The sequence below is a fragment of the Galeopterus variegatus genome, unplaced genomic scaffold, assembly GCF_000696425.1.
Source record: "Galeopterus variegatus unplaced genomic scaffold, G_variegatus-3.0.2 Scaffold6762, whole genome shotgun sequence".
Taxonomy (NCBI): Eukaryota; Metazoa; Chordata; class Mammalia; order Dermoptera; family Cynocephalidae; genus Galeopterus; species Galeopterus variegatus.
Genome location: NW_007732873.1, coordinates 91,112 through 115,984, shown reverse-complemented (window position 1 = coordinate 115,984; position 24,873 = coordinate 91,112). Strand labels below are relative to the sequence as shown.

At 52.2% G+C, this 24,873-nt stretch overlaps 3 protein-coding genes across 3 annotated transcripts; all 3 read left to right on the top strand.

Moving 5' to 3' along the window:
- The first annotated feature begins 64 nt into the window (after window positions 1–64).
- On the top strand, window positions 65–1,822 carry PSORS1C2 (psoriasis susceptibility 1 candidate 2). The gene is made up of 2 exons (XM_008591212.1): window positions 65–604; window positions 1,385–1,822. The coding sequence occupies exons 1-2, from the start codon at window positions 550–552 to the stop codon at window positions 1,738–1,740; spliced, it is 411 nt and encodes a 136-aa protein (XP_008589434.1). The 5' UTR covers window positions 65–549; the 3' UTR covers window positions 1,741–1,822.
- A 13,814-nt stretch (window positions 1,823–15,636) lies between these two features.
- Window positions 15,637–19,334, top strand: CDSN (corneodesmosin). Its single transcript, XM_008591210.1, has 2 exons — window positions 15,637–15,721; window positions 17,839–19,334. The coding sequence occupies exons 1-2, from the start codon at window positions 15,637–15,639 to the stop codon at window positions 19,332–19,334; spliced, it is 1,581 nt and encodes a 526-aa protein (XP_008589432.1).
- A 3,377-nt stretch (window positions 19,335–22,711) lies between these two features.
- Window positions 22,712–23,901, top strand: LOC103606645 (chromosome unknown open reading frame, human C6orf15). Its single transcript, XM_008591209.1, has 2 exons — window positions 22,712–22,778; window positions 23,024–23,901. The coding sequence occupies exons 1-2, from the start codon at window positions 22,712–22,714 to the stop codon at window positions 23,899–23,901; spliced, it is 945 nt and encodes a 314-aa protein (XP_008589431.1).
- Window positions 23,902–24,873: the final 972 nt, after the last annotated feature.

Below are 24,873 nucleotides of genomic sequence, written 5' to 3'. Positions count from 1 at the left end.
GGGGCTAGTGGGGCATGGGAGTGGGTGGGAAGCTGGGGTACAAGCTGACATTCTCCTGGCCACATCCCAAGTTTCAAAGGCACCCCTCCCCTCAGCCTGGGCATCCTGTCTCCCAGCCCCTTTAATTACGGTGGCTTCCCCACGCGTGGTTTGCTCCCATTCTTTGGCTTCCAATAGCTGTGAGGGACCCCTGTGATTATGGAGATGACAAGTGGGTATTGATTGCTTCAGGGCGTGGATAGAGAGGGCATGAAAACAAGGGTGGGGTGACCCAGGGTCTGGGTCACTGATAGGGAGAGCCAGGGTGGCTGGGTGGCTGGGTCCTGGGCCAAAGGACTGAAATGAGGGACGCCACCGTCAGAGGTTACACATTAGCCATGGCCTTCTAAACGGGTTTGACCAGTTGAGTTCTGATGGGTCCTTTGTGTCACTGGGCTGGCCCCTCCGCAGAGATTGGCTTCCTCCTCTCCCTCCTCCCCTATAAAGCTACTTGGGGTTCCCAGACACCCAGACTCAGCCCACCCCGACTGTGGGGGCCAGTAGACAGCCATGATGCTCAACTGGAAGCTACTGGGGATCCTGGTCCTTTGCCTGTATGCTGGAGGTGAGCTGCGAGTAGAGGCCAAGGGTGCAGTTTGAGGCGATGGTCACGATAAGGCAGGGGTGACCGATAAGAAGGAAGGGGGTGAATTGGACACAGGGATGGGGGAGATTCTGGAAATTTGCTCAAGGGGAAGAGTTAAAGAGATATAGGTGACACAGGAAGGTGCCTTTTGGCTCAAATGTTTTGCTGGTTCAGATGTAGCTCCATGTGATTATTTTTGGTCAGAATTCAGGTTTGGGGGGCAAATATTCATTGGTGTGGAGGTCTGTGTTGAGAAGGGTGGGGTCATTGTAGAGGGGGATCTGGGTGCTACATGGTGCCAAGGCGTAGACCTCTTTGGGGTGCACGCCAGCCTGGGGGCCGTGCCAGTGAGGGGGGAGTCGCAGCAGAGTTACATGGAGCTTATTTTGGGGGAGTTCCAGTCAGTTTATTTCATTTATTTATCTTTGGTGGCTGACCAGTACAGGGATTGAACCCTGAACTTGGTGTTAACTCCACGCTGTAACCAACTGAGCTAACTGGCCAGCCCTCTGATCAGTCTAAAGTTGGTCAAGTTAATGGTTTGGATCAGTATGGTCCCCTCATTTTATGATCACCTCAGTATTTTGTTAATATGTGGAGAGCTCTCTGAGAGTTCCTTTTGAAGTTTGTTTGTGGGATTAGCTCAGGCTCTGGCCCATCCCAGAGAGGCCCTGCCTTTTGGATCCGAAGCTGGGGTGGGTGTGGTGGGGACAGGTGTGGCCCTCACCACCTCTGACCTTTCTCCATCCTCCTCTACAGGCATCTCAGGCAGCGGGGACTACCCCTCTCCCCCACTCACAGAGACCCGAGAGGAGGAGAGCGCCCCAACATTGCCTCAGGGCCCCCCAGTCCCTGGTGACCCCTGGCCAGGGGCACCCCCTCTCTTTGAGGACCCTCCACCTCCAGGTCCCAATCGTCCGTGGAGAGACCTGCCTGAAACTGGAGTGTGGCCCCCTGAGCCCCCTAGAACTGATCCCCCTCAACCCCCCCGGCCTGACGACCCCTGGCCAGCAGGACCCCAGCCCCCAGAAAACCCCTGGCCACCTGCCCCTGAGGTTGACCACAGACCTCAGGAGGAGCCAGACCTTGACCCACCCCGGGAACGGTACCGATAAGGGGGATCCCCCAGAGTCACTCCTGCTCCCAGGCATCTCGGGCCTCCAGGCAGAGTGCACCCAAGCCCGTCTCCACTCTTCTGATTCCCCTTAAATTCTCCCCAATTTAGACTAACTCTTTTAAGTCCCTTCCTCATTTGCTCAATTTTATAATTTTATTCTAAAGCAGGAAGGTGTCATTTTCAGTATTTTCTGTCCCCTCCTGAGATCTGTATTTAACTCCCATGTTTCCCCCATTTTTTCTGTGAGAGCCTAACATACACTCCTACCTCATGTCCAGGGCTCTCTCCCCACCTGCCTCCCACCTCGTCTTCCCCCGAGTCCCCCAAGCTGCGGCAGGGCTGGCGGCACTGTGCTCCCTGCTGCCACCTGGTGGCCTACGCCCGGGAACTATCAGTAGACAGTGATGGCGCTTCCATGAAATGGAAAAATAAAAACTACGTTTGCTTAATTTTGAATCTAGTCTGCTTTTTTTTCCCAAACCAATGATTAAGTTTTTGAATATTCAGATGCCCTCCTCACAGTTCTAAACTTAACAGATCTGGAAGCAATTTGAGTTTCTATTTGTCCGACATGCAATGCTTAAGGATGTGGTCTTCAGCAGAGGAGGGTTTGAAATGTAACCACTAGAGTCACAAGGATATTCAGACCCACATTTCTTGCTTTCTAGGACCCCCGTCTTGAATGAGAAAACAAGTTAAGTCTCTCTTTAATGGTTTGCATACTCCTGGCAATACATGCAAACTTTCCCAGGGATATATGGGCAGGGCTAGTTTTAAGGGAATTAGTTTCTGGATGCACATGTGCTGCTAAGATGAATCTCTTGCCCACCTGGAACCTCACCAGCATGCTCTTCCTGGAGCTGCCAAACAAAGGTCAATAGGAAACAAACCAGCCGTTTCCATCTCATTAAGAGATGCATTTTTCAGTAAAAGTTTACTTCATTGTTAATATTTGTAGTTTGTTTTTTTTTTTAAAGATGACCAGTAAGGGGATCTTAACCCTTGACTTGGGTTGTCAGCACCACACTCTCCCGAGTGAGCTAACCGGCCAGCCCTAATATTTGTAGTTTTGATCAATTGTGTCTTGCAAGAATTGTAATTATTTTATTTGTTTTATTAGTTGGTAGATTTTTGGGGTTTTTTTATTGAACCATAATTGATTATACATATTTTGGGGATTCAATATTGACATATGTTGATCAAATCAATATTACTAGTATGTATATTGTTACAAATTGTACTTATTCTTTTTTTTAAGATGACTGGTAAGGGGATCTTAACTTCTTGACTTGGTGTTGTCAGCACCACACTCCCCCAAGTGAGCTAACCGGCCATCCCTACATAGGGATCCGAACCCGTGGCCTTGGTGTTATCAGCACCACACTCTCCCAAGTGAGCCACGGGCCAGCTCTCAAGTTGTACTTATTCTTTATGCCCCTTGTCCAATCTCTCCCTCCCTCCCCACTCCCACCACTGATAACCCTAGATTCCTTCTCTCCCTCTGAAAGAATAATGGTTACTCTGTTGATTTGTTGCCTAGATGATCTGTCCAATGCTGAAAGGTGTGTTCAGGTCCCCCATTATTATCATACAGCAGATGCTTCATCTGTCACTCAGGAATGAGCTTTGTGGAGAGAGACATCCTCTTCTTTCCTTTGGTCTCTGCTGGTGACTTTCCTTGTGTCAATACATTCCAGTGGCTGGCAGACCATCTGCGTGGTGGTCGTGATGACTAGCCACTTTCGTGGCAGCTGTGGTTACTGTGGTGGCTGTGGTGGGCCACCTACATGGAGGTGATGTTTTTGGCATGTTCCTTGGTGCTGGTGGTATGCCTGGTTGCGGGGGGGTCTGGGTCTGGTCTCCAGCTCCAGCCCTGGGCCCCAGGCAGGGCCCCGAAGCACTGGCGGTGTGCCTGGATGTGGGCATGTCATCCAGTCCCCGGTTCCATGTCTTTGCTTTTGCTTACTTCTAAAATGGGGGAACTTCCTATGGGAACCAGTACTTGAGCTGCGTGGTTCAGGTAAATTGCTGCTGTTTCCCTAGGGAAGGCTTTTTGTGCAGCTGAGGGTTTAACAGTTGACCTTATATTTACTCCACCTCTCCAGAGACCAGGTGCACCTGGGTTGTGTAGAAACTCTGATTTGGGCCTGAATCTTTTCATCAAACTGCACCCCATGCAATTCTGCATTCCCGACCAGTCTCCTCTGAGTGGTCCTGTGCTGACTGGGGGGCAGGTTGGCTGTCTTTGCTGTGTCCCAGTGTTCTCCCGGTGAGCCTGTCTCCGCCACCGCCCGTGCCCCAAACACTTCCCATGGAATGGGCCCTGCAACAGTCCCTTGTGATGACTCACCAGCCTCTGAACGGCTCCCCTTTTTCAGCTGTTCTGGCTCCTCACTCCTGCGTGGGTCCACAGGAACCCTATCAGTGGTCTTGCTGTCCTGGGGGCCACCAAGGCCCTCTTCTCCCCTGCTGCCTCCAAGCAACTCCATCCAAAGGGCACAGCTGCGGCTTCTGCCGGCTCCTGCTCCATGCACTCAGAAGTTCTAGCCTTAAAGCAGCTGTGGCCCAAAATGCTCAGAGCAGTTTTTTCTTTCTCTCATCGTGGTTTCTCCCATGGTCATGAACTCCGTAGGTCTCTCCTCCTCTTCCCCTGAGCTCCAGCAGCCCCAGCTTGGCTGTTGTTACATTTTTATAGTTGTAAATTGGTTGATTTGTGTGAGAGAGTGATGCTAGGGACCGTCTATTCTGCCATCTTGACCAGAACTCTAAAAATTGTAATTATAGGGCTGGCCCGGTGGCGCACTGCTACAGTGCGCCGCTTGGGAGCATGGTGGCGCTCCCGCCGAGGGTTCGGATCCCACATACAGACCGGTTCCCGCTCACTGGCTGAGCGAGGTGCGGGCGCAGCACCGAGGTTTGCGATCCCGTTGCCGATCCCAGTCCGGTACAGGCGCGACACTGAGGGTTGCGATCTGTTGCCCGACACGAAAAAAGACAAAAAGGAAAAAAAAAATTGTAATTATAAATCCAGTGCACAATAACTAACACTTGAAACTTATGGTTATAGGAAATAAATTTCAATTTATATACATATTTTTGTTACAGAGATATACAATAAAAAACTTTCCAAAAAAGATAAACAATAAAAAACAAAAAAAGTAGAGATATACAACAAAAAAACATATTTCATTAGGATAAAATTATATAGGGAAAGTAGAATTGAAAAAGGAACGAAAGAGAAAAAGGAACAAGATAAAATTTCTGACTAGTTAAAGGGCCTGTTTGCATATTTCTTATAAGTGTTAATAGATTGACAGTGTCATGGTATTATATTCTACCTACTACAGTTAAAAGAATAATGTGACTTTTGATAGGTTAGTATTTACAATTCAAAGTATACCCTTTGAAATATTTAAACTTACAGTTAAAAATGTTAGATGTTATGACCTAATTGTGAAAATTTAAAAAAAGATGCAGACTTAAAAGTGTGTAAGGGATACATAGCTTTTCAAAATTCTTTAAAGGTGCAGTCAGTTTCTAAGGGCAGGAGTCCAGGGATCCAGTGGTCTAGTGTCAATCAAGTGGCTGACCAGGGTTGGGGTTGAAGAGGGGCTAAAAGAAATTGAGGTGCGTGACTTTAAAATTCACTCCTGAAGACACAGTTTGCTTATGTGGTAACGCCCATTAAAACCTACACGTGACGTGAATGAAACAAGACTAAGGTTAGGGTTTAGGAATGATCTTAAAACACATTAAGAATTGTAGAGATGAGCCTAGTAGACTTTTAGACTAAAAAGTAGACTGGATTCACCCATTCATTCATTAAGTCGTTATCTTACACCCTTAATATGTCCATCAATGCTGGGTGCCCTGGGAGAATACAAAAATATAAAGAATACTTTAAAAATATACTGGTAAAGTGTTCTTTATATTCTTTTCTACAGTTCCTACTCTCAGGAAGCTTAACATTAAGCCAGGGGGAAAAGGGACTAACATGCAAAGTTATATAACAATTTTGCAGGCAGTAAGGATGCATACAACTAAGTAATTACATGAGTAAGCACCAAAATAATAGCTTTGGCAGTAAACGCCATGAGTTCAGAAGAGTCATGGTGATCTGGAATAGTCTGGGGAGGCTTCCAGGAGGAGGCTGCACCCCGCTCCGAGCAGGCCCCGGAAGGAAGGGCCGGTCGTGTGCGGCGGGACCGGCCAGGAGGGGCAGACCCGGGCCTCGCGCTGTGTCCTGCAGCCTGACACCGACCACCTGCGCGGCCCGGCCTGCGAGCCTGTGTGCGCCAGGCTGCTGCAGGCCTCCCCCTTGGTGCTGCTCTCTCTGCCTGGTTCTCCACGCACCAGTCCCCACCTCCACCCCCGGTCCTGTGCCACCCGACAGCAGTGACTTATTCTGTCTTCCACTCCCAGCGCACGAGCCACTTGGGGCCAGAGACTGTATTCTGCACGTTTCTTCTCGGACCCCTTTACCTGACTCCCGGTGTGCTGTATCACTCCCAACAGCACCACCTACGCCTCGGGCTGTCCGGACCTTTGCCTGGAGCAGAGTGCCGAGAGCACCTGGACATTTTTCTCTCGCACAGCCTCACGTCCTCCCCAGCTCCCTCCGCCGTCCCCAGGCCTTAACCGATGACTGACGCGTATGGAGGTACCCTGAGCCGAAGCTGCCCTCCATGAGACTTTGCTTGGTCATTTGCTTGGCCCACTTGCAGGTCCCACTTCCCCACTCCCTTTTGACTCCTCCCCACTCTCATCACGTTTCAATAAATCTTTTACTTGAATCTTTGTCTCAGGGATCCAACCTATACCACAAAGTAGCCAGAGTAGCTACTTTCTACTGTGCATGTGCTACAGGGCACTGTTGCCAAACTCTCCACAGATTAAGGTCTCGGTTAACTTGCACAATAACCCTATCTATCCTTATCACCATTTCGAAGAAGAGAGAAATTGAGGCTGGGAGGGGCGTGACTTGTGCAAGGTCGTACAGGGGACGAATGGCAGAAATGGGATTTGAACTTAGGTCTGTGCTGTGCTAACAACTTTGCTTTATAACCGCAACGTTATCCCATTCTTTATTCATCTGTGTAACCCTGACACAGAGCAGTGCCTGGGCCTTAGTGGCTGAATTCATTAATGAATGGCAAGTTTGGGCAACAGAGAGTAGATTGAAAAGGTTGGAGTGTAGCATTTATAACCTGGAGAAGAGGGAGAAACTGTTGGACACGTAGGTTGAGGGAAAATTAGGGGAGGTCTTGGTGCCAGGCTCAAGTTCATGTCTGGAATTCTCTCTCCTCTGTTAGAGCTGTGCTCGGGTGGTGAGGAGCACACACATCTGGGCGTACTGTGGAAGGGAAGCAGGAAGTCTGGACCCCTCACAGTGAGCCTCAGCAGCCTCCCACGCCAGTGAGATGGAGTTAGTTGGGAAAGGAAAGAGAAAAAAAAAAATCCTTAAAGGATAAAGTAAGGAAAAAGAATGGAGTCTCTGATTTCATCCAGGTAAGGAGCTCTGGTCCTTCACACCACGCTGCCTCGCCTAACTCCACAGCATCATGTTGGTGTCCATGTCCTTCTCCCCTTGTAAAGTATGAGCTTTGTGAGGGTAGGGACTCACCCTGTCTGTCTTTGCATCCCTTACTTCTCTCCTGGTACCTGGCCCAGAAGGTGTTCAATAAAACAAATTATTAGCCCGATTTCACAGACAAGGAAACTACTCTGGGTGCTGAAAGAGGTAACTCATCAGTCCGAGACACATTACAAGTGCCAAGTCAAGACTGGATGCAGGACTGCCTGGCTCCAAACCAGTTTTTCCCAGTTCAACACAACAGATGGGTGAGTGAGAGAGAGAAGGGGGAGGCATGAGGTAATTGGAGATTTTAATACCTATTAATAGGCAGTGTATGTTGGCATTCAAACATGCCGTGTTTATTAGCTAGGGAGGAAACTGAGTGGGACTGGATGGATGGATGTTAACACAGGGAAAACCATTGTGCCGGCTTCTCCATTCAGATTAGACAGAGCCGGTTCCTTTCCATCTGCCTTGGCTGACCTCACCTTGAAGCGAATGCGGCAGGTACATCGTCACATCTTATGTCAACATGGAGTCATGGAATTAAACAATAGAATAGGATCACAGATTTATAGAACAATAGTCCAGTACCTTGGACATGGCAGATAGTCAATAAATACTTGGCCAGTGAGAGAAAAGAAACTAGAACAAGTATCATGGTATAATCTAATTATAGAAGCTGAGTTACCTTAGAAAGTATCAGGCACAGCCCTCATCCTCACCTTTGGGCAGGCAAATGATGTCTTTGGACTGGACAAAAGAGATGTTTGTCTGCCTTGCTTTGAAGATCTGTAGGCAGGGAAACTCCAAACCACTAATTTGTTCGTCTATTTGCCGACACAACCAACATTTATTGAGCACCTACTGTGTGGGGGCGCTGGGTGATGGTGACAATCCCAGGAAGCAGTTTCAGTCCTCCCTGCCCTCAAGGAGCTCTGTGTCTAGGGAGGAAATAAACATGTAAATAATGGCCATAAAATGTGATAAAAGTTAAATCAAACAGGAGCCCAGCCCAGGAGGGAATTCCTAACTCCTCTGCCAATTTCATGATTCAAATTCATTTGACCGAAAAAGAGGTGCTTTGGTATAAACTTAAGCTCTCTTACTGTACATTTTTCTCCCTCTAATCTTTAATTAAATGCCCACCAGGTGCCTGGCACTGGCTCAAAATCCACCTCCTGAGGGTTTTTTCCCCCTACTATCCTCAAAGGAAGTAACCAATCGCCCCCTAGCCTTCTCTTTTGCAGCAAAATCTCAGCTCCTGTGATGGAGCGGGCAGGATAGCACAGTAGCAAAAGCATCAGACTGTGACCCGAATTCTTGTCCCTACACTGCCATCTGTTCTCCGTGTGACCCTGGGATGTGACTCTAGGGGATTTCTTTAATAATCTCTACACTCCCACACAACGCTGAGCACTGCCCGAGTTGCCCGTGTGTGGGCGTTCCACGCTCTGCCGCCAGAGGGCAGCCTCGAGACCCCACGCAGGGGTTTTCCTGCTCTTTCTTTGCCTCACTAACACCATCCACTCCCCGGGGCCGTCCTCTTAGTTGCCAAAGTGACCCTCTAAGGCAAGCCAGGAACGTGAGGTGAGGGTGAGGCAGGCTCTGAAGCCCTCAGGAAAATGCAGGCATGGGCTGCTTGGCCTAGTGGCCCATGCAATCACTATTTTCGTCCTCAGGTTTTTTATTGAGTTCCTTCGCAGTGCTCCAGCAGTGTGATGCAGCCCTGAGGCTGCGGACCAGCGCCTTCCCCCACCGGCCTGGCGGGGAAGCCAACAGTAGACGGGCGCATACGGGACGTCTGCACGGGACGTCATGAATGATAAATGCCTTGAAGCAGAGTAAGGCAGAGAAGGGCAATAGAAAGCGATGGGCCACGCTTGTGTGGGTGGGACACGCTTTTCGATAGAAAAGTCAGGGAGGGCCTATCTGAGATGACAGGTGACAAGAACTGAATGAAATGAGGGAGCAAGCCAGGCCACGGGAATACATGGGGAGAAGCAGCACAACCATTGTACACAACCAGGTGTGGTGTGTAAAATACAGCATCAGGATCCCGGGTAAAGTCCCCAGCTGCGGGTAGTAGGCGTTGTGCTTAACTCCCTGAACTTATGTCTGCCACTCTAAGGGACAAATGGTAATTCCTGTCTTCTAGGGTCACTGAGAGGATCAAGATAACTCCTGCATGCACAGTTGCTTTTAATGGGCTGAATGTTACACGCTGTCAGGGAGTCAGAACCATTCTCTGGTGGAGATGGTCTGGTCCTGGGGTCTAAGAGAGCCATGTTGGACATGAGACACTGGCCTCTCCAGTAGTTGTCTGTGTTACTGATCACCTCTGTGTGCTGGGTGATGCATCAGGTGCTAGGGAGACACTAAGGAATAGGAGAAGCTCCCTGCCCATGAGGAGCCCTCAGCTAAAGGCACTCCTACAGCTCAGAATGCAGGAGAGAAGATAGACCCATTCTGATCCCATCCCCAGGAGCTCCAAGGGCCACGCCTGGCCTAGAAGTCCCTCCCGGTCCAAGTCCCTCCTTATCCAAGTTCTTCCAGCTCTTCCTAAGAGCAAATTGAGACAGCTCACAGCCCTCCCTCTTACTCTCTCCTGCATGGTCCTCCTGGATCAGGGAGGGAGCGAGTCTCTAATTCTGTGTGACCAATAGCAATAAAAAGCATTAGTATCCATAGTGGAAAGAATGACTATTTAATAGGTGCACATGACGAGCAGGCAATGAGCACTATTTTCCCCAGCACTCACTCCACAGAGCAGAGAAGGGGAAGATATGGTTATTACTCTGGGAGCTAATCACAGCCTCTGTAATGCATCTCCTCACCAGACAAGAGGGTGGTGGCCAAATCAGATGTGATGTGACATCAGCAGAGTGGCAAAGTCTTGGGCCTCAGGAGCATGACTATCTCTCAGCTGACTCCTGATGCTTTGGGGAAGGGTGGGTGAAGGGAAAAGAATGGGCAGCAGAAAGCCTGGTGGTGGAGTTCCACCTGCCAAATTCTTCCTCTTTCAGAAGTCAATGCCTGAAGGTGCACCTGGCCCTGATCTTAGTCCTCAAACCCATGTGCCTCTGTGGTGCCTTGGGTCCCTTGAGGGTGCCAGCAGGGCATGAGAAGGTGGGACATAGAAGCTGATCAGGCCAAGCTCCAGGAGGGCAGTTGTAGAGGAGAGAGTGATGATCCAGGAGGGAGCCGAGGAGGGAGGAAAGGAGGAAGGAAGGAAGGTAGAGCTGAGTTCAGCTGCACTGAGCATCCTGAGGGAGAGGGATGGGTGTAGAGCAGTGGCTATCAGCTAGGGGTGACATGCTGCACTGAGGAGCGGGCACCAACAGAACCTCTAGGGGATATCTAAATTACACAGCACCATTCTACCCCACCCCAGCATCAGATTAATGCCTCGTCCAGGGGGAAATCCCATTACTTCCTCATTATGGCCATGTGAGCTCTGCTATTTGTTAATGGAAGCATGTTGCATCCCTCAAAAAAATAGAGATAATCCAGGACAGTGAAGAATGGCTTAGAGCAGACAGTCACCCAGGAGGAATGAGGGTGGGACAGAGCACAGGGAGTTGGAAGAGTGGCTGTGTGTCAGAGCCAAGCACACCCATCTGCCCTTCACCCCCAACTGAGCACTCCTGGGGACAAGGCCTCGGACATCAGTTGTACCCTGCAGCACTTGGAGAGGGCTTTGCACCCAGTAGGTGTGGTCGGGAGGAGCAGAGCTCATGGAAACCAGAGAGGAGGGAGATGTGTTTCTGAGTAAGACAGAAAGGGGGTGTGTGGCCTGAACACACTCATTCCTTCTTTTATTCCAAAAACTGCCAAGTGCCTACCACAGCTAAGTGCTGGGAACTCAGTGAACACACATGCTTTGCCCACTGCCATGGAGCACTCGGCCCAGGGGGAGATGGTTTCTGTCACAGCTGAAACCATGGGGGATGTGGATTCTTTCCCAGATTGTCTACCACAGGGAAAAAAATTGCAGATGTGAGGGGCATTCCCAAGAGGAAGGCAGAGAGGTGAGATTAAAACTGAATTGAGAAGTTTAGCCAGTCCCAGTGCAGCATCTGGGCTAAGGAGGGCCCATCCTAGCACAGAGGGATAGGAACTCCTGCGCACAGATGCGTCCTCTCCTTCTGTCACCAGAGGGACCAGGTGAAGAGTGTGGGTGACTTAGGGCCCCCATCCCCACTACAGGAAAAACAACTCAGAGGATATAATCCACTGGGAGTAGGCCAGGGTCACCGGCTTCCATGTGGGAGAGGAGGGTGTTGTTAGAACTGGAGAGGTGAGTCCACATGGGGGAGTGGGTGTGATGGAGAGGAAAAGAGCTGAGCAGAGATAGGAACAGGGAGGGGAGGAGCCCACAGGTCCTGGAGCCCCAGAGTGGCCTGGGTGGCTGCTTTCCCCGTGTGCCCAGCTGCAAATACAAAAAACAAAACCCAAACAAACAAAATACGCTCCTCTTTCAGGGCTTTTCTCTTCCTGTCTTTGTTCATCCATTTTCCTTCTCCAAATCCTAAGCCCCAGGTTTACCAAGGACCCCTTCATGAAACACTTGTTCTAGAACTTCTGTCCTAACTTTTAGATCCACAGATGAATACAGAGAAGGAAAGCTGAGTGGGAGGGACAGCGTGTGCTGCAGTCTCTCTCACTTAGAGCTTCCTAACTTTTGATAATTTGATAGAAGATGAAATCTTCTCTGGGAAGATGTACACACACAAGGAATTCTGCACACATTCTTACAGCACTTAAGGAACCTCTGCAGTCTGTCCATGAACCGCTGCCATTCATTGATTTATAGCACGATACCAGCTGCTCAGAGGAATGGGATCTATGTGGGCTTGGAAGTCCAACAGGCCTAGGTTTGTCTTTTCAAATTTTTTGCTTGTTAGCAGCCGGTTTGGACAAACAATTGAAACTCAGTTTCCTCACCTGTGAAAAAGGGAGAAAAAGCACTTACACCAGGGAGCTTTTGTGAGAATAAACACATGTCGAATGCCCGGGATGGCATCTGGCGCTGCAGTAGGCCATCAGTAAATGGTGATTCTCTTGCCCCAAGCTTCCCCTTTGACCATTCAAAGTCCTTTGGTTCTCTGTGCCCTCCCACATTTACTCCACTTTCCATAAAAGCCAAATTCCTTTAGCCTGCTGCTGCAGATCATCTATAATCCTGGCCAAGCAGCCTGTCCATTCTTCGCCCTGCTGCATGTGCTTCCCACACCAACACAGGCTGTCCACTCGCTTTGATAAACCCTAAGCACCGCGAGGGCCCTGAGTCTGAGCGGCCTGCTCCCGCTCTTCCCATTCCTCAAGGCCCAGGAAAGGTCCTGCCACCTCCTTGCAGACAAGTGCCTGCTCCTCCTCCACTCTAGCTTCCTCTCTATGCTCGGTGTCCCCAGCCGGACGATTTGTCTTCCTCCTTGTTGCTACTTCCAAAGCATAGCACGGGAGCGCATATGGTGATCCAGTGCCTGGCACAGAAGAGATGGAGGCACAGGGTTGCTAGAGTGGACAGCGACCTGCCTTGTTCATAAATACAAGGCGGGGACCCCCATCTCTTGCCTATAGAAGGTGCATGCTTTGAGCTTGTTTTCTCTGGGGGTGGGAGGGTGCTTTGTGCCACCCACACTTTCTCACCCAGTCCACCCATTGGGCTGTGCTCTCACCAGTAGGGTCAGGAGTAGAATCTATTGCTATTGGATGCAGCAGACGCACCTGCACCACTGTGGACATCATCACACCGGCCAGCTTCCCGGAAGGTGACCCTGGCCTGTGCAGGAGCTCAGCCAATGTCCTTCCCTTCCCTCCTCAGCCCCATTAGCTTCAGGTTTTCACCGCCTGAGCTGACAGAAATGGTGAGCAGCGTGTCAAACACAGCAGGGCAGGAAGGATTTCAGTAAGAAGCAGGGAGAGTGGACTGGAGCTCAGAGGGCCCCGCTGTGGGCAGGGCCGTCGAGGAACAGGGCGGCCGGGAGGAGGAATGCGGCTGCAGCCCCAGCCTGCGTGGGTGGCTGGAGATGGCGGGAGGCCGAGAGAGACTGGCCGGGGCCTGACGGCAGCCGGGAGGAACGCGAGCGAGAGAACAGGACAAACTTCGCCCCCTCTGGCCGGCCAGGAGAGGTTTGTCTCGGGAAGAATAACCCGCAGGCCCCGCGGCGCCTCCGCTTCTCCCCACCCACTGTTGGGCACGAGCCCAGCGTGTTCCAGCCCACAGGGCCCCCCACTCCTCGGCCACTCCCTGCCCGCTCCCGGAGCCCCCCGTCTCCTTCCCCACGTCCTAGACGGAGCCGGGCCTGAGAGTCTAGGGAGGAGCGCAGGGAGCATTCGACGTTCAAAAACAGCGACATCATTTTAAATAGCGTCTCTTGTCTCATGTTTGTGTCTGTCGCTCTGTATGAGGCAGGAAGGGAGCAGAGGAGACTCCTCCAGGGTCCGCTGGGCTGGGGAGAGAGCCCCAGGCTGTGGGCCGTGGGGTGAACCCATCCGTTTTGCTTTCCCCCACGGGGGGGACACTGACGGGAGCAGCTGTAGGGCCCCAACTGCGCGGCACCTGTGCCAGGACGACACACCCCTTCTGCCATTTAGTCTTTCTGATAGCTTCCTGTTTGATCTTCACAAAAACCTTACGAGGCAGGCATTGCTTAAAAGATTCTCATTTTACACATGAAGAAATGGAAGTTCAGAAAGGTTTGGCGAGTTGCCTAAAGCCCGCCTTGCGTGCGCGTGTCCCCCGCGGCACCTGCCTTCAGGGGACGCCATCGGCTACCTCCTCTCCCCGCACCCCCCACAGCCCCTCCTCCTTCCCACTCCCACTCCGAGTGCTGGCGGAAAATCAAGGAGTAGACTAGAAGGTAGCCGCTAGCTGCATGTGGCTATTTACATTTAAATTAACATCAAGTAAAATTAAAGATTCAGTTCCTTCGTGTGGCTAGTGGCTACCGCGTCAGACAGCACAGGTAGAGGACATTTCCTTCATCGCGCTTGGCTGGCGTTAGAGGCATGTCAGGAGGGAGACGGAGGGGGAGGACCGACCCCGGGTTCCGGGGATGGAGCTGTCCTGGTGAGGAGACGGGAGTCTGGGCGAGGGGAGCTGAGGCAGCCTGGGGGAGGAGAGGGCAGCCCGACCCACCCGACGGCTCCCAGCCCCTCCCTCCGATACTGATACTGATACTCTGGGCAATACTCGTGAGCGACTCATTGGCTGGGGTGGATCCAGGGCCAGAGCAGGAGGCAGGGAAATGCACCACCCACTTCGCAGGTGCCAGGACTCCGGTCCTCCATCCCTGGGGACCCAGAATCCTGCCTGGCCCTCCTTTAAACTACCCAGACACGAGCTGGCTGCTTCCTGTTCACTCATCCAGGCCAGGGAGCCAGCTAATGGGGCCACCACCTTCCCAATTAACCTTATTTGCCTCTTGCTCACACACTGCAGCCTGGGTCACCAGCGTGGGGGACAGGCTGTGAGTGACCTGTGAGTAACTGAGGCCCAGCTGTGACTGGGGTCCCCAGCCCAGGCCTCTCCCCAGGCTGGGCCCTGACACCCAGCACCCTCATGCTGTCCGGGGAGTTCCCCAGAAGGCAGAGGTCAGGGAACTGGCTTTCAGAATGCGGGTGCCCAGTTTCTGAGAGAGAAAAGGTTCAATCACTGAGGGGACAGGTAATAGGTGTGTGGCGGGCCTAGTACTTGGACATTGAGAACAGGAAGGAAGTAGACTAGGCGGTGGGGACAGGTCTTCATATCTGAAGGAAGAAAGTGGAGGCTGAGTGATGGGATCCCAAGGGAAGGAGCAGATCCAGGGCTGTGGATGGGAGCCCCGGTGGGGTTGGACCATGGGGTGTATGGGGGCTGGAGCAGCTACCCAGTGCTGAAGGGAAAGCTGAAATGCCCAGTCTGCTGAGAGTGGAGAGAGGATGGGAGCTGGACAGGTCGGGCCAGGGGAGGCAGGAGAGTGAGGGAGGCAGGCGACTGGGTCCCATGGTGAGAGTGGCCGCCCACTTGGGGCAGAGTGCCTGGTTCCAGGTTAGGCAATGACGAGCCAGGGGCAGGCCAGTCAGGTGGCAGGATCGTTAGGGCCCTGTGGTCATGGGTACCCCACACTGCAACCACCACCGCTGCTGAGTAGACAGATGCTCCAGGCTGATTACTCCAGCTCCTCCCAGCCACACCAACTTCCCTGGGGCATCCACCCCCTCCACCCCTCCTCTCCTCCCCACAGTGACTATTGCTCAGAGAATGTCCAGCCCTGGCATAAAGGACCTGGGTGTCCACGAGCTGCTGTCAGTCAGAAGGCTGCACAGTCCGAGATGGGCTCCTCTCGGGCACCCCGGATGGGGCGTGTGGGAGGGCGAGGGATGATGGCATTGCTGCTGGCTGGTCTCCTCCTGCCAGGTAGGAGGCTGGGGGCCCTGGGAGCGGGAGGGAGAGGAGGGACACAGACACCAGGCCAGGGAAAGGGGGTTATCCAGTGCCTGGGAGGGAGTGCCCAGGGAAGGACCCAGAAGCAGGGAAGGGCAGGGGATCTGGAACCTGATGTTTGAGTCCAAGGGCTGCTCCTCACTGCTTTGTCACCTCAGACAAATTATTTAAACTTTCTGAGCCTCAGTTTCTGAAACTCTAAAATGGGGGCAGTAATAACACCTAGCTCTAGTCTCTCTGTGCATCTCTAATGTATATGACACGTGCTTTAGAAATTCTAGAGGGTTATATAACTATTGGTGGTGGCGGTTATTATTATTATGAGAGTGCTAGAAGATGAAGATTGGATATTTGATAGTAACAGTAATTATTAACAGCTTTAGAGCTCTTTTTATGTGCTAGGCACCATTCTAAACACTTTATATAAATTAACACTTTTGATCATTGCAAGAACCATTTGAGAGAAGATTTGTTATTCCCTTTCTACAAATAAGAACAACTGAGACTTGGAGAGGTTAAGAAACTATCTCAAGATCACAAATTAGAAAGCAGTGAAGCCAGGATTCAAACCCCAGGCTGGGTGACTCCTGGGCTCTGCTGTTGACCACCAGCTATTTGCAGCCCTTGAGGAGTTTCTGTGACTTTCCGCAAGGTCTGGTGGGTGGATGGAGTGCAGGGTGTGTGGTGTCTGGGGGAACAGAGGAGGAGAGGGAACGCTTGCTGGGTTGTGCAGAGGAGTGGAGGGCTGTGGGCAGTGCTGGGGTTTGGCGTGAAGGTGCGCGCAGAGGATTTCTTTCTGAGGAGAGAAGGAGGACATCACAGCCTGGAGATCTGGTTGCTGGCGGAGGGCTGAAGGATGAGGGCAATAATAAATCATAACGTCTAATGCTTTATGTTTTTAAAGGCATCTTCCACATAGATAACCTCATTTAGTCTTCATAGTAATGCTGTGTGGAAGGCAGGGCAGTTTCAGCCTCTCTGAAAGTTTAAGTGAAAGCTCAACGGGTTTAGTCTCTTGCTAGTATGTGGCTCTGTCCAGGCCACTTGGGACCTGAAGGAGTTGGGATGGGCAGAGGAAACTCGTGTGAAAGAGGGTCGTGGAGGAAGGATGGGGGTAAGTTGAGCCTGGGTGTTAGGAGCAAAGGGTCAGTTAAGGAAAGAAGTGGTTTCACATCTGCGAGGGAAGTGAAGTCAGAAGTCAGATGTGGACTGGGTGGGGGGCAGGCAGGCGCATGCGTGTGATGACAGTGGGGGGCCAGGCAGGCGCATGCGTGTGATGGCTGGGTGGGGAGGGAGGGAAACTGATAAAGGTCCTTATCCTTGGAGGAGGGTTTCACCCAGGTGTCCCTGGGTTGGGCCCGCCAGAGCAGGGGTGGCTCAGGGTGCGGTGTCCTGTCACACTGGTACCAGCAGGTTCTGAAGCAACAGGTGCCCCCACATCCTGGCCCCCACCCAGCTGTACTGGCAGGGCCAGCGCTGAGACAGGAAGCAGGATTTCCACCTTTTACCCAAGCCTGGACTCTCGTGAGGAAGCTGGTGACCGAATCTTAGCCCTCACGTACCCTATCCTTTATTTCAGCCCTTCTGCTATCAGGTTCCCTTTCCCATCGTCTCTTACTATATTTTTGCTTCCAGTCTCAGCCCTCCACTGTTTTGCATTTGTCTTTTTCTATCTGGTCCCCTGCGGTGTGGCCCAGGGTTTTTTTCCCTTGCGATTTATGCCCCCACCTCTGAGTCTCAGTCTCCCCACTCTGTCTCTTTAGGGTCCTTTCCTTTAGACCTATTTGTTCCTGCCACTTCTCCCTTCCCTCTTATCTTCAGGGTGCTCCTTTGAGGCCTCCCACTTTGAAGTCTCATTTTCTGGTAGATGTTTGGCCTCCTCCCCACCCTCAGAACAATGAAATGCTCTTTTTCTGCAATCTCAGTGTCCTTTAGAGACAACAGCCAGTTCTCCTTTCTTTTTCCACCTCCAGACTCTCCCTGGGATCCCTCAGGAGAAATCAGAGTGGCAGATGACTGAGATGGGACTGGGAGGTGAGGGAGAAAGGCAGGCTTCCCTGGCCCTTACTAACCACTACTTTCCTCCCCAGGGACCTTGGCTAAGAGCATCGGGACCTTCTCAGACCCTTGTAAGGATCCCACACGTATCACCTCCCCCAATGACCCCTGTGTCACTGGGAAGGGTGGCTCTAGTAGCCACAGTGTCTCCAGCAGTTACAGCAGCTCCATTTCCAGTTCCAGTGGCTCCAGTGTTGGCTCTGGTGGTGGCTCCAGTGGTTCTGGTGTCTCCGGTGCTGGCTCCAGTGGATCCAGTGCCGCCCAGGGTAGTTCTTCAGGATCTTCGGCATTTAAGCCAGGAACAGGGTATTCGCAGACCAGCTACTCCTCCGGATCTGGCTCTAGTCTACAAGGTGCATCCAGCAGTTCCCAGTCAGGAAGCAGCAGTTCCCAGTCGGGAATCACCAACTACCAAGCAGGGCATGGCTCCGCTCTACCAACCAACGCTGATTCTTCCCGCTTGTTAATAAGCTCTTCCCAGTCTGGAGGAAGCTCCTCCATTTCCCAAAGCTATGGGATGTCCAGCAGCAGTGGCCAAAAGGTCAGCTCCAACCTGCGTCCCTGTAGTTCCGACATCCCCGACTCTCCCTGCAGTGGGGGGCCTATCGTCTCACACTCTGGCTCCTACATCTCCAGCTCCCACTCTGTGTCAGGGGGCCAGAGGCCTGTGGTGGTGGTAGTAGAGCAGCATGGCTCTGGTGGCCCTGGAGTGGTTCAAGGTGCCCCCTGTAGCAGTGGAGGCCTTCCAGGCAAGCCCTGCCCCCCCATCACCTCTGTAGACAAATCCTATGGTGGCTATGAGGTGGTGGGTGGCTCCTCTAATAGTTATCTGGTCCCAGGCATGACCTACAGTGGAGGTAAAATCTACCCTGTGGGCTACTTCACCAAAGATAACCCTGTCAAAGGCTCTCCAGGGGTGCCCTCCTTTGCAGCTGGGCCCCCAATCTCGGAGGGCAAATACTTCTCCAGCAACCCCATCGTCCCCAGCCATGGCTCTTCCAGTTCCAGCGTCTACCAGTCGGGAGCTTCCTCAGCCATCGTGTTCCAGCCAGTGGGCTCTGGCGGGGTCCAGCCCTGTGGGGTTGGTTTCACAGGCTCTAAGGGGCCCTGCTCCCCCTCCAGTTCTAGAGTCCACAGCAGTTCTAGCATTTCCGTCAATTCTGGGTCATCCTCCCATCCCTGTGGCAGTGCTTCCCAGGGGCCCTGCTCCCCATCAGGCACCGGCTCCTTCAGCGGCAGCTCCAGTTCCCAATCCGGTGGCAAAATCATCCTTCAGCCTTGTGGCAGCAAGTCCAGCTCTTCTGGTCATCCTTGCACTTCTGTCTCCTCCTCGACATTGAGCGGGGGTCCTGACGGCTCTCCCCAACCTGATCCTTCTGCTGGTGCCAAGCCCTGTGGCCCCAGCAGCTCTGGAAGGATTCCCTGCCGCTCCATCCGGGACGTCCTGGCCCAAGTGAAGCCCCTGGGGCCCCAGCTTGCTGACCCTGAAGTTTTCCTTCCCCAGGGAGGGTTACTTGATAGTCCATAAGTCAGTTTTGCATCTGTGCTTGCACAGGCATGCACATATACACACACACCACCACCCGATTGGGAGCAGTCCAGGGGCCCAGGCATAGGGCGAGCTCAGTTTCCCTTCTCCCTCCCAAGACAGCTGCTCCACTTCCTCCACCACCCTAATGTTGCGGACTCTCCCTTATCACTTCTTACCGCATGTACCCAAAGTGGTAGACTCCAAATCCCTTTCCTCATTCTCTCTGACTGCTTAGATTTCCATTACACCGCAGTGCCCTCTGCCAGATAACCACCCCTTGAAATTTCCCCTGCTGTTTCTTGAGATGGTCTGTTGACCAACAATACCCATTCAGGTCGTTGACTAGAGAACCCCTCAAATGCTCCCAGAGAACCTCTAATGCCTGGACTCCCCTTTCCTCTCCCCCTTTGCCAAATAAAGCAAAGTCCAAACCATGATCTGAAAACAATGACCACTTTTTACTGACTTCTCTTCACCATCTGGTCAATGAAATGGGTTCTCAATCCCAATTCCACCTCCACCCTCCATTACAGAGCCCACCACGCCCTCTGAGATCAGTTTTCAACAGACCCCCTGCCTCTCGAGGTCTCCATCTCAGCCCCATTCCTGGCTGCCACTCGCCTCAATGCTCAGATGTTCCCTGTAAGGGAGATGCCAGGACATCCTCAGAGACTGGAGCAGGCTCCCTGCTCTCTCTGGACTTTGGACAGATGGCTCAATAAACTTTGTGAACTAGATGCAGACTTTTTGCCTTCTTGGAGTCCTGGGTCTCCTCTTAGAACCTGGGTAGTGCTCCTCCTATGCCTTTAGAGGTCCCTATTTTCATTCATAAGTTGACCAGCATTTCTCTTATACCTTACAGCTCCTCCCACAAAGGAGGAAAACAATATTTAAATATTTGTTGAACTGAAAGCAGAGGTTGCCTGGTCTCCCAGATCCTTCCTCCCCACGTAGGCTCCTTCTCTATCATCTGCGTGTCTCACCTTCTAGACACCATCCTATCTGGGAGTCATAAGTGTAGATTTCCTGTGTTTCTGGGACACCTGGAACCTTGGGAAGGCTGGGACACAACAACCCAGACCAGATTCCTAGTGACTGAGTAGGAGCTGGGGCAGGTGTTGTTCTGGGAGCTGGGGGTGGAGAAAGCAAAAGACAGGATGGGAGCACGGCAGGGAGTGCAGCCACGCACAGTGACTCACTGGCCTGCGTAAAAAGGCTCCAGCCCATGCAGGACAGAGCCAGCAGTGTCCTCTCCACCTCCACACTCTCGCTGCTTTGCTATGGTTCCAGAGTGAGAGCCATGAATGATGTGGTTCCCAGGTGAGAGGTGACCGGGCAGAGCACTTGAGTGGAGAAGGAGAGGTGGCCTCCATGGGAGAAGAGAGGAGTGGAGAGCATGGGTAGGGCCATGCCACTTACATCCTGGTGATGGGCAGGGGAGACTCTGAGGCCGAGGAAGTTCTCATGTGCCAGGAGGGCGGAGAGGGCTGTGCCTCACCCCCAAGCACCGGCCACCTCTCAGAGCCTCCAAATGGCTGCAAAGGAGTTTCCCTGTACCCTAGGATCTAACCCATTCTCTCCTTTTGAGATGGTATTAGCTGGTCCTGAATTTTGAGCTGTTGAAAGTCCAAGTCCAGAACCAGCAAAAATGTATTACATGGACCAGAAATGACTTTAGGCAGCTGAGCCAACCTTCAGGGATCCAAAACAGTCCTATTTCTGTAATCACTGTTGAGTCAACCTTGGTCCAGTATCTGGCCCATGGACTGCAGCCAGTGGCAGGAATCGAGGCCCTCGGGGACTGCAGATGGGAATTGCAGGGAGAGGAACGCCTTTTGATGTGGGGACTCCTTTAGTCCCTGGTGTGGTCCAGGTTGAAAGCTTTTGCAAAACCAGCGAATGGCATCCAAAAGGCCACTGAGCCCCACCCATTGGCCAGTGGAGAGGAGAGGAGCTCTTCATTCTTCCAGTAGGGGCTGGAGATGAGGACGGAAGAGTAAAATCAGCTAACAGTGTGTTGATATCAGGCAGCCAGAGAAGTCCACACTGGGGGCCTCTTAGAAGCAATGGAGAGAACAAAGGCTTTTAGACACTTTTTATTATGAAAATTTCAAACATATTTAAAAGTAGACAAAATAGTTAATGAATCCCCATGCTTCCATCACCCAGCTTCAACAATTATCAAATCACAGCCATTTAACAACAGCATTTAAATACCCTCCTCTACTGTTAATTGGAAACAGTCACTCTTTCTAAGTGTTTCTTATATTCTATGGATACACTTGACCATCTGTGGCAGGCAGAATGGTGTCCCCACCCCCAACACTACCAAAGATGTCCACGTCTTAATCCCTGAAAATGGCGAATATGTTTGACTACATGGCAAAGGGAAATTAAGGTAGCAGATGGAATTAAGGTTGTGAGTCAACTCACCTTAAAATAGGGAGATTATCCTGGATTATCTGGGTGGGTCCAGTGTAATAACAGAGTCTTTAAATGTGGACATGCAAGACAGAAGAGGAAGTCAGAGCGATACAATGTGAGAATAACCTACTGTTTCTGGCTTTGAGGATAGAGATAGGAAACCATGGGCCAAGGAATGCAGGTGGCCTCCAGAAGCTGGAAAAGGCAAGGAAAGGGATTCTCCCCTAGAACCTCCAGAAAGAAGTACTGCCCAGCTGACACCTTGATTTTAATCCAGTGAGACCCATTTTGGACTTCTGATATCCAAAACTGTAAAATAATAAATTTATGTTGTTGTAAGCTGTTAAATTTGTGGCAATTTGTCACAGCAGCAGCAGGAAATCAATACATCATCATCTGGTAAGGATAGGAACCAGGCCCGTTCCCCTAGATACCAGGTCTTGCCTAGGAGCAGCCCCTCAGGAGAGGCCACGTCTGCACCCCTGAACCTCCTGCAAGTTGGGGTCCAGGTGAAGGAGATTTGGGGATGCATGAGAAAGGGGTGCTGGGAGAGAATGATCTGGATCCCAAAGAGAAAGAGGAGAACCATGTGTTTCTATTGCTGAGAGAGGCAATGAAGAGATTAGGACCTGGGGTGAAGGTCTCCCTGTGCTTGGTGGAGGAAACCGGGGAAGGGGAGGGCTGGCAACTGGGTTGAGCTGTGAGCCAGGACACCTGGATCAAGAGGGACAGGGCGCTCAAGGCAAGGAGCCAGGATGGGGAAACACCCTGCTTCCTTCAGGATATTCAAGTGGCACCTGTTGCCACAGGCTGTAAAAGGAATGAGGGTGGAATGTGGAGATTTATTGTCTCCTCAGCCACTGGCCTGGCCTGTTTCTGCTGGCCCCCACCCCACTCACAGGATAAAGGGCTGGCTGTCTCGGGGCTGGGAGATGCTGGAGCTGAGCAGGATGTGGGGCCGCGTGGCTGGGAGCCGTGCTCCTCTGGGCCTGCTCCTGGTCTGTCTTCACCTCCCAGGTAAGGAGGCCATGCCCGAGCCATGAGCAGGAGGGCACTGGAGTCTCCCAGGGAATTAAGGAAAATTCCCTTAATTCCAGTTCCCTGGGGCAGGATGGTACACACTCCGGTCCTTGAGGAAAGTAAGAATTCGCGAAGGGGAGGTAGAGGGGTTTGAGGTGAAGGGAATCAGGGAATCAGGGAAGGGAGGGTGCTGGGACTAAACATCAGAGAACACTGGTTGCTTTATTTTCCTTTTCCCTCAGGACTCTTTGCCCGGAGCATTGGTGTAGTGGAGGAGAAAGTTTCCCAGAATTTAGGGACCAACTTGCCTCTTCCTGGGCAACCTTCCTTGACCGGTGCCTCCAACTCTGAACGTCCTCGCCCTGAACCAGACCCGAGGTCTAACGATCTAGCAAGGGTTCCTCTGATTCTCCACGCTCGTCCATCAGATGGTGCCCAGCCTGCAGGAGGTTCTGGGGGGCAGAGGTGGCCTCCATCTGGGGGGCTGCCTGCCATGGATTCCTGGCCCTCTGCAGATCCTTGGCAGGTGATGGCTGCTGTGGCTGAGGACCACCTGGGGGAAGTGCTGCCTGAAGGACTGTCTTACCTTTCCAGTGCTGTCGCCCTCCCTCTGGGCAGCGGCCCTTTGCCTGCAGAGTCCTTTGCACACTTTGCAGGCCCCTCACCTGAGGCTTCACCCTTCCACCAGGACTCGGAGTCCAGACGGCCCCCCCGTTCTAATGTGCTGGGAGCCCAGAGAGAAATCCTTGCTCAACGCCCACCCTGGTCTCTCATCCACAGGGTTCTCCCTGGTCACCCCTGGGGGACCCTGAATCCCAGTGTGTCCTGGGGAGGTGGAGGTCCTGGGACTGGGTGGGGAACAAGGCCCATGCCACACCCTGCGGGAATCTGGGGTATCAATAATCAATTTCCGGGTACCAGTTGGGGGAATATTAATCGGTATCCAGGAGGCAGCTGGGGAAATGTTAATCGGTATCCAGGTACTAGTTGGGGAAATATTCATCCACAGCCAGGTATCAATAATCAATTTCCTCCCAGAATTCTCCAACCTCCTGGTTCTTCTTGGGACATCCCAGCTGACATCCCCAGTCCTCAGAACCCTGGGTCTCAGTGGGGCTAGAGCACGACAAAGGGGAAACCTGAGGATGGAAGTCAAAGGAGGGAGTCCTGCTCCCACCCCTTGCAGTGTGAGCTGAACCCAGGTTTAATTAGCATTTCCCCCACTCTTCAGTGCCCCCCAAAGGCCCCCATGTTGATCTTCAATAAAACAAAAGCAGTTATTGAATTTGCTTCTTCTCGGCGTGTTTGTTTCTGGGCACACACTGAAGTAAGTTTTGTCCACACCCATTTCCTAGCCACCCCCACATCCCTCTGGGGTCCCCTGCAGATGCTCTCTTGCTGTCCCCATCCCTTGCAAGAGACCAAAGCCCTAGTGTTTGAGGGTGGAGCCTCATGGTCTCACCCTGGCCGGGTGGGAGAGATGGTTCCAGAATTGTCCTGGAATGTGAAAAGGGGAGGAGGGGCACTGGGACTCATTGAGAGGGCACCTGTGTCAGGAGGGAAGGACGAGGTCCTGGGAGCAAGCACCAGGGCCAGGTGGGATGAATGCCCTTTAGTTCAGAGACAGAGCGTTGGAGAAGCTCACGTGGTCTGTGCTTGTCTTTTGTTCCCCAGAAGGTCAAGCTTCATGGAAGCGGGGGATGCCTTGATCTCCTCCCTGACACGCATCACTTAGCGCATTGTGCCCCAGAGAACCGCAGACGGAGCATTTGCTGAATAAATAGCAGATGATGATAAAGGAAAAGAGAAAAGGGAGAAGGGAAAGGGAGAGGAAAACATGAGAGATGGTTCCAGAATTGTCCTGGAATGTGAAAAGGGGAGGAGGGGCACTGGGACTCATTGAGAGGGCACCTGTGTCAGGAGGGAAGGACGAGGTCCTGGGAGCAAGCACCAGGGCCAGGTGGGATGAATGCCCTTTAGTTCAGAGACAGAGCGCTGGAGAAGCTCACGTGGTCTGTGCTTGTCTTTTGTTCCCCAGAAGGTCAAGCTTCATGGAAGCGGGGGATGCCTTGATCTCCTCCCTGACACGCAT

Excerpts from the sequence above, each read along its gene's own strand:
- PSORS1C2 (XM_008591212.1), top strand. The coding sequence starts at position 550 with ATGATGCTCAACTGGAAGCTACTGGGGATCCTGGTCCTTTGCCTGTAT. Across the intron at positions 605-1,384 it reads CCTTTGCCTGTATGCTGGAG|GCATCTCAGGCAGCGGGGAC; the intron begins GTGAGCTGCGAG and ends CCTCCTCTACAG.
- CDSN (XM_008591210.1), top strand. The coding sequence starts at position 15,637 with ATGGGCTCCTCTCGGGCACCCCGGATGGGGCGTGTGGGAGGGCGAGGG. Across the intron at positions 15,722-17,838 it reads GGCTGGTCTCCTCCTGCCAG|GGACCTTGGCTAAGAGCATC; the intron begins GTAGGAGGCTGG and ends TTTCCTCCCCAG.
- LOC103606645 (XM_008591209.1), top strand. The coding sequence starts at position 22,712 with ATGTGGGGCCGCGTGGCTGGGAGCCGTGCTCCTCTGGGCCTGCTCCTG. Across the intron at positions 22,779-23,023 it reads GGTCTGTCTTCACCTCCCAG|GACTCTTTGCCCGGAGCATT; the intron begins GTAAGGAGGCCA and ends CTTTTCCCTCAG.